We start from the raw sequence: 13064 nt of genomic DNA, 5'->3' as shown, positions 1-13064 counted from the left end.
TCCGGTGGGTTTCTCTGAATTATGGAGAAACATGCACAATTTGGCGTACTCTAAATTGAAATCCCATTCCATTTTGGTTATGGGACCCCATTTTCTTCTATCTCTTTACCATGTCAATTCAACCTCCTGTATTCCTAGAAAAAAAAAAAGGAGCAAAATATATAAGGGGTCACTCTTCAATGCACAGTTAACTTGGTTGAGCAACACCAAATGAAAGTAAGGCGGGAAACCTTAGCGCAGTGGTTCTCAACCTGTGGGTCGCAACCCCCTTGGGGTTGAATGACCCTTTCACAGGGGTCACCTAAGACCATCGGAAAACACATAAATAATTACATATTGTTTTTGTGATTAATCACTATGCTTTCATTATGTTCAATTTGTAACAATGAAAATATATCCTGCATATCAGATATTTACATTACAATTCATAACAGTAGCAAAATTGTAATTGTGAAGTAGCAACGAAAATAATTTTATGGTTGGGGGTCACCATGCATGAAGAACTGTATTAAAGGGTCGCAGCATTAGGAAGGTTGAAAACCACTGCCTTAGTGTATACATGGGTCTCAATAGCTTAGTCCATCCAGTTCCTCCATTATTACTGGTCACGCAGAGGATAGCCAGGGATTTCCAGTTTTCAATTATGGGCATTTTCTTCAGCTAAAATCTAATGCAAATTAAGGTGGAGCTGATTTAGTTGAAGAGGAGGGATTCGGAGTCCCACCTGCTCCCCTCCCTCTTACTCTCCATCCCCAGCCAGGTAGCCTCCCCCAGAGCCCCCAAGTCAGTGCACCAGTTTGCAAGTCATGATAATAGATCATGAAATGAATTCCCAACAACAGCACGGTCCTCCAGCCTCACAACACTTTTGCTTAATCATCTTCCTTCCTTCGTGGACTCCCTGAGGCCAGGCCCCAGCTCCCAGCACAGTGCCTGACACACATAATTACCTTTTGTATGAGTTAATGAGGAAGTTTTCTTTTTCCTTGTGTGGGTTGTTTTTAGTTATTTGTTCTTTTGCAATAGTGTGGATCTGAGTGAGGAGAGCAGAGTTCCCAGGCTCACCTCTGCCCCTGAACATCTGTGTTAGCAAGGCAGGTGAGCTTTCTCGACCCAGTTTCTTCATCCATGAAGTGAGGGTCTCGATGATCCTCAGTGTTCCTTCCATCTGAAATATTCCCTAACTCAGGATCCCTGTCATTATTTTATGCCACCTTCATGTCACTGAAAAGATTCCCGGTCAGGAGAAAATCGACTTCTATGAGATATTTTTTTAAATTTTTTAATGTAAAAAAAATAACTTTATGAAGTGAAAAATAGCACTTGGTTGGCACTAACATGATAGTCTCCTTGCAAATAAAGTATGATATTTTATCTTATTAAAAGCTTTCTCATTGCCCTGAGACCCTGAAATACAAATACGAAATTTTATTAAACACAAGTTCATTAATTGAATGAAATAGCAACCAAAGTTAGAGAATGAGGAAAGGGAGAGACTTACATACAGCAAAAAGTCACTGATGGGTTTTTGTTTTGTTTAGTTTTTTGTTAATCCTCACCTGAGAATAGTTTTTTCCCATTAATTTTTAGAAAGTAGAAGGGAAGGGGAGAGACAAAGAGAAACATCAATGTGAGAGACAGATGGATTGGTTGCCTCCCGCACATAGCCCAACCGGAGCTGGGAATTGAGCCTGCAACCGAGGCACATGCCCTTGACTGGAATCAAACCCGCCACCCTTCAGTCTGAGGGCTGGCGCTGAGCAAACCAACTAGGGCCATTGGTGGTTTATTTTTTATTTCCAGTGCCTTTCTCGGGCCAAGTCTGTGTTTTGATATTAGAACAGCATCATTCTGTAAGTCATGTTCCAGGTGGCTAGATTGGAATTCTGCATTTTATTATTTAGGAGTATGCCTTTGTCTTTTGTTCCTCAAGCATGGTGCTTCTCCCATGATGAAGTTGGGGAATTTGGGGACCAAGGTGAGGTATAGAGTGCAGCCACCCCACAGAGGTCTGGAGGGAACCAGCTACTTCCTGTCATCACATCCTGAGCCAGAGACCACCTGTGACCTCTGCTAACCTCACCTTTTCTTCCAGGTGGAAAGGAGAAAATGTGGCCACCACTGAAGTTGCTGACACACTGGGACTGGTTGATTTTGTCCAAGAAGCAAATGTTTATGGAGTGCCTGTGCCAGGTATGCATGAGATATTATAAATCTGTGCCTAAATCCCTATCATTTTAACCCCAGGGCAAAGTACGCCATTGCCTTCTTCTGTAGGCTGGAGAACCAAACGACTCCGTCAGCCACTTGAGTAACGGGTTTATGTGTGGTTTATGTTCCTTTATAAATCAGCCCGGTCAGTACACCTGAACCTGGCCTTCCTCTGTGGCTCAGCTCCCCAGCTGGGCTCCCCGGTAAGCCACATCTCTCCAGGACTCCAGGTTCCATGCTGCATCTGGCACTCCTCAAGAAAAGATGCAGCACGCTGGAGAGCTGAGAGATGGGATGTGAGACACAAGTAAGAGCAAGTACAGTTGCTAAGAGACGACATTGTCAGCCCTCACACCACACTGGGCTCTCACAGACCCCACCTGGAATCTCGCACACACTTCTAAAGCAGGTCCCTGACCCAGCCCACCTGACTGAGTTTCAGAATCATGACATCAAGCCTTCTTCCATAGACCTGCTTCTCCCAGCATGTGGGGAGTGCCCAGGTCTGATTTGGGATCCTGGCTCCAATACCTGCTGGCTGTTTGGCTTCAGGCATATCACTAAAATTAGGGATCACACCGGTCCTTGTCATGAAGATTGTCCAGAGGACTAATTCATTTCAATGACATAAATAGGAAAAATAAATTTGTCAGATATGTACATGAGGGTTGTCATGAGGAGAAATCATTTTTGTTATAGACTAGGGGCCCAGTGCATGAAATTGTGCACGGGTGGGGTCCCTCGGCCTGGCCGGCGATAGGGGCCAGCCAGGCGGGGAGTGACCACGGGAGGTTGGCCAGCCATGGGAAGTTGGCTGTGGGAGCACACTGACCAACAGGGGGCAGCTCCTGCATTGAGCATCTGTCCCCTGGTGGTAAGTACGCATCATAGCTACTGGCCAGTCAACCCGTTGTAACAGTCACTTAGGCTTTTATATATATAGATGTCAAGGAGGACATCTCCAAATCATTGTCCAAACATGAGATGCTATGGGTGTTAGTACTCCCCCAGAACTCAGGATTTGGAATTCCACCTATATTCAAAATGGAAATCCTAAAGTCCCATTTCCCTGAGCTGTGGCGGTTGCGCGTGACCTTGTACTGCCCTTTTATTTCTTAAAGAATATTCAGGGCTTTCTCTTACCTGTTCCTTTCCAATCCTGTGGCAGCAATACAATGGGAAGTGTAGCCACACCGGGGTCATAAAGTGTGAGTTGTAGAATTCTTCTCATGTTGGACCTCAGGCTGAATTAGCACAAGCGTGGTTGTCAGCCATCACACCACACTGGGGCTCTCACAGACCCCACCTGGAATCTTGCACATACTTTTATATGCTGAATTTTAAAACGGTAACAACGCAAAAGAATGTGTAGAAGGTGGGAGAAACTAGGAAGTGGAATGGGAGAACCAGTGGGACCCCTGAGCCAGCAGCACCATCCTCCTCACCCGGGAGCTTGTTAGAAATGCCGTCTCTTGGACCCACCTCTGACCCACCGAATCTGACTTTCTGGGGTGGGGCCCAGGGAGCTGTATTTTAACAAGCCCTTTAAGTGATTCTTTTATTTTAAAAACTGTTTTTATTGATTTTAGAGAGAGGAAAGGAGAGGGGGAGAGAGAGAGAGAAACATCAATGTGAGAAAGAAGCATTGATCGATTGTCTCCTGACCAGTAATCAAACCGGCAACCTTTAGGTGCATGGGACAATGCTCAACCAACTGAGCCACACCAGCCAGGGCTAAGTGATTCTTAAAAACACTGAAGTCTAGAAGAGAATTGTAGAAAATGACAAATCCAAAATACTTGCAACTATAGAAGACCTTGACCAGAAGAAAAACCAAGCCCTGAACATTGCTTGGCGAGAGGTGAACAAGGACTTTGGTCTATTTTTTCTACCCTTTTGCCTGGTGCTAATGCTATGCTTGCACCACCAGAGGGGCAAACCATGTTGGATGGTCTTGAGTTCAAGGTTGCCTTAGGAAATACTTGGAAAGAAAACCTAACTGAACTTAGCGGTGGTCAGAGGTCTTTGGTGGCTTTGTCATTAATATTGTCCATGCTCCTCTTCAAACCTGCTCCAATTTACATCCTGGATGAAGTCGATGCAGCCTTGGATCTTTCTCACACCCAGAACATTGGGCAGATGCTGCGTACTCGTTTCACACGTTCTCAGTTCATTGTGGTGTCCCTAAAGGAAGGTGTGTTCAACAATGCAAACGTCCTTTTCAAAACCAAGTTTGTGGATGGTGTTTCTACAGTAGCCAGATTTACTCAATGTCGGAATGGAAAGGCCCCAAAGGAAACCCAGGCCAAGGCGAAAGGACCCAAGTGAGCACAGTGGAAGTTAAAAGTATGAATTCACTTCTTCACCTTGACCTGCTTTTTAAACAGACTGTTTAAGGACCTGGGATTTATCTCGTTTGTTTATATAAAGATTTAATGTTTTTTATTACTTGATGCATATTTCCTCTTCCCTTATATAATCACTTATAAATGAACATGATTTCTCTTAATTAGTTTAACTATGGTCCAGTTTCTGTGATTGTGATTTTATGCATGTCATCAATTATTTTTCTTACATGAGTCTTGTAGATTAGGGAGCCTGAAGATACCTGTTTGGTTGTGAAATTCTGTTTGTAAAAGCAAAAATACAAAGAAACAGGTAAAATTAGATTATGGGATAAATATAGCTGATAATCAGCTTTTAGTTTAATTCCTAAGATAATAATAATGTCTTTTCTATTGCTAATAAAGTCATTGGGTAAGGAAGAATTAAAAAGCAAGGCGCTGGACCAAGAACGGGAACACAGAGCAAGGCGTTAGGCACTTTCTGAGCTATTTGTGGTTACTTCTTTCAGAACACAATGCGAGAGCCCTGATTCAGACTCAAATGACAGAAATCAAGACCTATTTCCCATTTTGTGATGTTTGAATATCATGTTTCTCGATGCTCAGTAATTGATCTGTACATGCGTACATTTTTTTAAAATCTTTATAAATATTTCCGTAGGAGTTTAGTAGAAAGGTATGTTGCTTGCTGCTTTCTGGTGCAAGTTTATCTGAAGTCTCCCAATACTTCAGTCAGCCTTTTCATAATCTAATCAATAACAATCTATTGGTGGATGTGAATGTAGAAGCCAACAGACCAAATAAAATTTACCTTTTTCTTCAGTCTAAACAAACAAAAACAAAAAAAAAAAACACTGAAGTCTAACTTTGGAGTGATAAAAATGTTCTAGAACTAGATACTGGTGATAGCTGAACAACATTGTGAATGTCCTAAATGCCCTGAATTGTACACTTTAAAATGGTTAAAGTGATGAGTTACATGTTTTACACAATTTAGAGAAAATACACTAAAGTCACGAGAAGCGCTGACACCAGGTGATTCCAAAACCTCGCCAATCAGAATCATCTGGGAAACCTTGTAAAACCCATGGATCAGAACCTCGAGTTTGGGATCAGAATTCTCTTGTTTTCTTTCCTTTTCTTTTTTTCTTTAAATTCCCAAGTGGCTGTCATGACCAGTAGGAGCCACTGATATAGAACAAAGAAAAGGAAGCTAATGGTTTTCAAATGATTAGAGACAGTCAGATAAAACAAGGAGCCAGTGTGCTCATCCTGCTCCAATGTGCAGAATGAAAACAACGGGCTGAAATGACCAGGGAGCCGATGTTAGCCTGAGAGCCCTCCTCTAACCAGAGCAACCAACACTAGAGAGGACTGTCTCCTGAGGTGGGGACTGTCCACCAGCTGGAGGGTGTAATGAGGCAGGATGCCCACCTGGGCTCCTGTGAGGATTCTGACAGCAGTGAAAAGTTAGAGGTGAACTCTATCGACCAGAGAGGTGAACTCAGGAGTCTCTCCCAACTTTCAGGTTCTGGGATCCTCATGAGAACTTCTCAGGTCTGTTTTGGACCAGAAGGTCCAAAGAGGGAACTTCTAGGTTTAGGTTTAACAGGGAGTTAAGTTTTTCTAGGTGTCACACCAGTACTGTTCAACTGCTCTCTACAACTGTTATTATCAGTAGGATGTTCTGCAGTGACGACAGTGTTCTATATCTGCACTGTCCAGTGTGGCGCCCAGTAGCCTCCATGTGACTGTCCAGCAACTGAAATGTGGCTGGTGCAACTGAGGAACTGAATTTTCCATTTCAATTATAATTCATTGTAATAGCCGCATGTGACCGGTGGCTACGACATTGGACAGCCGTTCTAGAGAAGCCCTGGCCAGAACTGCGGCAGACTGGAGCCTTCCCCCTGGATCTGAACTAGCCCAGACCAAGCTGCAGGAGCCAGGGTGGAGGCCTGAGACCCAACAGGTCCCTCCCCCTCCCCATGAATGCCAGAGCAAGAAGCGGGGAGCCAGTCGATGCTGAAGATTTCTGTTGCAGCAGCTTCTGTCTTAATTCTAAAAGGAATATTGGAGACATTTGAGATTCCTGAGATAGGTGGGGACCCCTAGAGAAAGAAGATCCCATGCCCTGCCTCCCTCGGATGAGAGGCGGATAAAACGAGGGTGCGTTTTCTTTCTTTCCATGTTTCCTCTTGTTTTCCGCCTCCTTTGGAGCTGTAGGTAAACATGCAGTCACCATGGGAGAGATTTTGAAAGCTGGGACCCAGGTGACCAGGGCGGTCCCTCTTCCTCTCTGATTACAGCTAAGTAGTTCAGGGAAATGGACCTGGGCTCCCCCTGGGTCTCCTGGATCAGGTAGCCGATGGATTAGTACCTAATCACCACTGTCCTCACAAGAAAACAAGAGAAATTGTTCTAAATGCCTCTCCACTCACTGCCCTGCCTGCGGGGAAGAAAGCTGTTAGGGTCCATTTTCTCTGTAGAGAGCTCAACCTCTGGGGACTAACGGGCAGCAGTGGGAGGGCACCCAGCAGTTCACTCACCCTTGCACCTGGCCTTCACCTGCTCTCCCACCGCTTCTCTAACGTGCAGAAAGACAAAGCTATTAGGAAGCCTGATTAAATACGGAAGTCTCAAAGGTGGTGTTCGTGCCTAGAAGCACAGCAGACCTGACATTGCAGTCTGAAGAACAACCTGAGCTCAGTTATTCATGTGTGGAGCAAGGACTTTTCACTAGAGTAAAAAAAACAAACAAACAAGTTCCTTTAGCCACCAGTTTGACCTGTTTCCTATTCAAGTGTTTCATGTAGGCTGCTGAGAAGGGTGAAGATGACAAGCACAGGATCTAGAGTCAGACTGCCCCCGTTCAGTATTTGCTGTGTGAACTTGAGCAAGTCTTTTAAAGTCTTTAAGCCTCAGTTTCTTCATCTGTAAAATGGAGATAACTTTTGAACCTCTTCATAAGTTTGTTGGGCAGGTTAAATGAGATGGTCCATAGGACCTGGCATATAATTAGAAATCCAATCAGTGTATAGCTGCTAGTAGTAGTGGCAGTATTTTCATTTTATATTCTCTTCGACCTATATTTGAAATAAAAATTCCAACTATCCAAAAGAAACATATGCTATAAGGCTGCCTCCATCCACTGTTCTAGAAACAGCAAAGCATTATAAATAAAACAGCTACAGCACATGTAATATTTTTTCGTGCTATTTCCAGGTCACGAGGGTCGAATTGGCATGGCCTCGATCAAGATGAAGGAAGGCCATGAATTTGATGGAAAGAAGCTCTTTAAGCACGTTGCCGACTACCTGCCTAGTTATGCAAGGCCCCGGTTTCTAAGGATACAGGTGAGACCTCTTGTTATCAAGTTCAATTCTCCTCTCTCATGGAGACCCCTCTCTCTTAGGCAACAACTCCCCTTCTAGCATGGTGACCACATTGACCAAATCTTCACTAACCTTTCCAGGAAGCTCAACAAGGAAGCAGAAATATCATAAAAATAGAACTAGCAGAAACACAAATCCTTATCCCTTCCTCCCTAAAATTGACCAGGCCAGTTCATTCAGCAACAGTATTAGCAAGTAACGTTCAAAGTCTGTGTTTGGGGATATGTGACAGACACTTAAAACAGAAATGCTCCAACCCTCCTATTTGTTGTTTCCAGTTTTTTTGTTTGTTTGTTTGTTTTTTAAATATATTTTATTGATTTTTACAGAGAGGAAGGGAGAGAGAGAGTCGGAAACATCGATGAGAGAGAAACATCAATCAGCTGCCTCCTGCACATCTCCCACTGGGGATGTGCCCGCAACCGAGGTACATGCCCTTGACCGGAACCGAACCTGGGACCCTTCAGTCCACAGGCCGACGCTCTATCCACTGAGCCAAACTGGTTTCGGCTTGTTTTCAGTTTTGAAGAATGGAAAAACTCACTGATGTCCTAAGACCTTTCTATGGTGTGAAGTTCAACTGGGCATCATTAGCCAGTTGGAACTACCAAAGGTTTAGCTCTTACCACTAGAGGGATTTTTTTCTTTTTCTCAAACATTAACCCCTAGGTTAGTTTAACACCCTCACTTTTGGACTTTGAGCTCTTAGATTCTCAAGAGTTGAGAAGTGTTAGATTGCCAGACATTGCTGTGGCTACACAATTGACGTTCATAAAGCACTGGCATTTGCTTTACAATGAGATCATAAAAATTGAAATATCCTCAGATCATCCCCTATTAATGGGAGAAAAAACAGATCTTCGGTCGAACGGACAAACAGGCTGAAAGAATAGAGTTGTCTGTGTAGATGATCACACCTTAATCAGGATATTCCAGTCATACCTGAAGCTCACCAAGCAAGAGAGTCTGTGCTCCGTTTTTCACTCCCCACAGGTGATCTTAAAGCTTTAAGGGAATGAGCCCTGGCCAGTGCCTATGTTGGTTGGAGCATTGTCCCGTACACCAAAAGATGGTGGGTTCAATCCCCGGTCAGGGCACGTACCCCCATGTTGCGAGTTTGATTCCAGTCAGGGCGAGTGCAGGAGGCAACCGACTGATATTTCTCTCTCACATCGATGTTTTCTCTCTCCCTCCCTCCCTCCTTCTCTTCCTCTCTCTCTAAAATCAATAAACATATCCTTGGATGAGGGGTAGAGGAGGGGAGCTTAAGGGAATGAAAATTACCTCCACGAAGGGCCTCCTAGTGGAGCTCTGGAAAACAGGATGTATCCTTATCATACAAAATGCATTCACAGCTCTCAAAGGAGCCAGAGGTGCCAGCCTCACCTCCACTCCTTTACCTGCACCTGATCTGTTTGCAAAACACCACAACAATGCGGGTTGTTTGATGTTTTTCAGGACACCATTGAGATCACTGGAACTTTTAAACACCGCAAAGTGACCCTCGTGGAGGAGGGCTTCAACCCTGCAGTCATCAAAGATGCCTTGTATTTCTTGGATGACAAAGCAGCAATGTATGTGCCTATGACTGAGGACATTTACAATGCCATACGTGCTGAAACTATGAAACTCTGAATATTTCCAGATAGAAACTGAACGGATCCAACTTTAATTTGATTGAAGATTGTGGGGTGCATTTTTCATGCATACCAATAAAGGGAGACTTTTCTAAATTACACCTACACTTTTGCAAGTGAAAAGACTTAGAGATAATTATTTTTCAGTGTGCCCCTACTGTTTGTATTTGCAAACTAAGCTTGTTAGAGGGAGGGAAGGGAGGTGTTCGTTGTTTTTTTTTTTAATATGTAATAAAATAGATGACTGCCAGCATATGAAATGGTACTGTCCTTCCTTTATCCTGAGCCTGATAGTCCCATTGGTAACTTTTCACAGGTGCCTCACTCATAATGATAATGGCAATAGGTAATATAGGGCAAGGAGTTGGGAGGTGAGAGGTTGTGGATCACCAAGGAACAGCCCAATGGAAACCCCGCTCCAGTGTAAGGCTAACTCTCCCCACTGAATAGCACCTGGCCACTGTCTAAAACAGCGTTATCCAAAAGGTGAAACTGCCACCTGTATAGCCCTTAAGACTAAGCAACAGCACCAGTATTCGACACATAAAAGGTGTTAGGTTGATATTTTTTAGTCACATCAAGGATTGCAAACTCCAGTACCTTCAGGATTCACATGGGTAATGTGGGTGAGAGAAGCGGGTCACACATGAGGGGGGCAGACTTGAGGATAGCCACTACTCTGCTTCGTTTGGCTGAGTATTGTCATGTGGGAACACAGCCCAGGCACTGCTGGAATCTTCTGATGATTCAGAAACTAGAAACCTGGGTATACATGTGAATCTCCCAATTTTTAAAATGGGAAATCTCAAATTTTTTTTAATTTATATGCATCGCAAATGAAATATATCTGTGACCCCAGTAAATCCCAGGTCTCCAGTTAGCACCCCCGGTCCCACATGCCCCTCGGACCTGAGCTGGTTTCATAGCAAAGCCAGTCTCCTGCCAGAGAGCCTGTTCAAGGACTCCCCCCGACCCAGGCCCCGTCCTTTGATCTCCCAGGGAGAATTTGAACTCAAGTGATGGGAGTCCACATGACCTTCGTTTCTGAGACTGTCACGTTGTGCAATGTATTACCTGGAATCCTGTTGAAGTGAATCTGGTTGTAAGCAGAGGTTGAAGCAACGACATCATGTCACCAGGGCCACCTCTTTGGAGGAAAGGTCAGCACTTACACTTTCAGCCAGGACGCAGTGTTCCAGGGACCAGAGCCAGCTGGGGCCTGTTCACCTTTGACATTTCAGACTTTCCAATTAGAAACTCTCTTTCCAGGACTGACGGTGAGGAGTTAGAGGGGATCGGGCAGTTTAGGGTAAGGGCCTCGTGGGTAGGGAAGATGGTAGATAAGGAGGAAGTAAACCAGATGGCCAGGATGTGAACAAGATAGGCAGACTGTACCCGCTTCCCCCTCAACCCAAGAGCGGTAACTAAATGTGGGGAGATGAGGGCTAAAGGAGATGCCTGGTGTTTCTTTGAGAGAGCCAACAGAGGGCAAAAGCAGGGACATTTAAACCCCTAGGCTTTGGTGGATCTCTCCCCCGTACCCCCACCCTCCCCTGCCTTCTCTCTGAGGATTGACGGTCTGATCGATGCTTCTCTGTCTCTGGATCTGTTTTTGTTCATCAGTTCATGTTGCTCATTATATTCCATAAATGAGTGAGACCATGTGATATTTATCTATCGCTGGCTGGCTTATTTCACTTAGCATAATGCTCTCCGGTAATCAAAGAAATTTTAAAAATTAAAAAAATAAACCACTAGGCTAGTGAGCTTCCGGTTTGGGGACCCGTCTCGTGTGTCAAGAACTTTGTTACTTTCACTGTAATAAACTTCACTTCCCTTTGCTTACCCCCCCCCCGCCATGAATTATTCATGAATTCATTCATCGACTTCTTGAGACAACGAACCCAGCAGCTCACACTCAAGTCTCAATGGCTTCCTCAACCTTCCACTTCCCCAAACTTTCATAATTCTGGACAGATATTGTGATGGGTAGAGGCACCTGCACAGATAATCAACTCTGAAGACTGATTTTTCTTTTCTAAAAGGGTTAGAAATTGTGCCCATAGAAATATCTGAACAAATCATAATTTAAAAGTGTAAATGGATATTTTTAAAAACAAAAGATCTCTGATTTTAAATATATGTTTGAAAACATGTAATCAGTGCATTTACCAGAGGCTATGGGCACCAAAATTGTGGAGAGTGGCTACAGTGTTTGGATAGGTTCAAGCCTCGGACTAATGAGAGGGCACAGTCCTCTCACGGCAAAGCCACGTGCAGGTCCCAGCTTGGAGGGCAAAGCCCTCCCAGCACAATTATAGCCAAAGGCTATAGTTGTAAGCTTGACCTTATAGTCTGAATCTGTGGTCCCAGGAGGCTGAGTTATGTTGGCTTGATAGAGATCAGGTGCATGTAATTGAGTAGATTCAAAACACATGAGAACGTTGTAAACATCTTGACTATGCCCTTACTTTGCCTCGTGGAATCTGGCTATAAAATAAAGACTCAGCTTGCAGGCCGTGGTGCTGTCTCTCCATCAGAGAGGGCAGCGTCCCACCTAGCCCCAGCTTTATTTTCTTGTCTATCTTTTCTAATCCTTCACCACCACCCCCACCACCCTCAGGTTCACCCATGGCCATGCTGGCGCCACACAAAATAATTTGGAGATAAACCAGGAAATATCAGCATATGAAATGGAAGCTAATGAGAACCAGTATAAAAATGGATAAGATTAATCAAGTGCAGTGACCTACCCTAAGAGATTATTTGTTAGTGTGATGCTGGCTCATACATCCACTATACAAGCATCTAGTGGGTGCCTGCTATGGACTGAGAGATGAGTTCAGCGCTAGTGTGATGAAGTTCTCCAAACCTCTATCTAGGAAGTCAGGCCAGACGTTCAAGAAAGTTGACTGGGAAGACCCCTCAAAGGAAGGTCCTGGCCCTGCCGGTGTGGCTCAGTGGTTGAGCGTCGACCTATGAACCAGGAAGTCACAGTTCAATTTCCCATCAGGATACATGCCTGGGCTGCAGATTCCATTCCCAGTAGGAGGCATGCAGGAGGCAGCCAATCAATGATTCTCTCCCATCACTGATGTTTCTATCTCTCTCTCCCTCTCCCTTCCTCTCTCTCTCTCTCTCTCTCTGAAATAAATAAAAATATACTTTTTTTAAAAGGAAGATCCTGTTCTTGTGTTTTAACTTTTCAACAGCAATTGTTTTGTCACTGCAGTTGGTGGGGCTGCACGAAGTCTGTAAAGAGGCAGCTACCAGGGAGGACGCGTCACTGAGCATCACTCCAGCACTGTTCGCGGGGAGGGGGGCTGGCTGGCCACGGCAGGCCTCCTATCAGCGTGGCTGCTATCCCCCAGAGCACACGAGGTGCCGTGCTGTAGTATGTATATGTAGCTGGTGGTCTCTTCCATTATGATCGTCAGTTTCCCTTTGCACAGATGTCCTGCTTTTAGGAAGCTGTA

The 13064-nt window shown here is 44.5% G+C and overlaps 1 protein-coding gene across 1 annotated transcript in view; it reads left to right on the top strand.

Annotated features, from left to right (window-relative positions):
• SLC27A2 (solute carrier family 27 (fatty acid transporter), member 2) overlaps positions 1–9597 on the top strand; it is a gene marked incomplete at its 5' end in the record, with an annotated part of 46129 nt that extends 36532 nt beyond the window's left edge. The window contains 4 exons of the mRNA XM_006756038.1: positions 1905–1978; positions 2026–2193; positions 7782–7912; positions 9410–9597. Coding sequence (XP_006756101.1) covers positions 1905–1978; positions 2026–2193; positions 7782–7912; positions 9410–9586 — 550 coding nt within the window. The remainder of the gene's footprint in view (positions 1–1904; positions 1979–2025; positions 2194–7781; positions 7913–9409) is intronic.
• Positions 9598–13064: the final 3467 nt, after the last annotated feature.

The sequence above is a fragment of the Myotis davidii genome, unplaced genomic scaffold (genome assembly GCF_000327345.1).
Source record: "Myotis davidii unplaced genomic scaffold, ASM32734v1 scaffold132, whole genome shotgun sequence".
In the NCBI taxonomy this organism is placed as follows: Eukaryota; Metazoa; Chordata; class Mammalia; order Chiroptera; family Vespertilionidae; genus Myotis; species Myotis davidii.
Note: the sequence above shows the minus strand (reverse complement) of the source record. Positions and strands in the feature narration are given on the sequence as shown.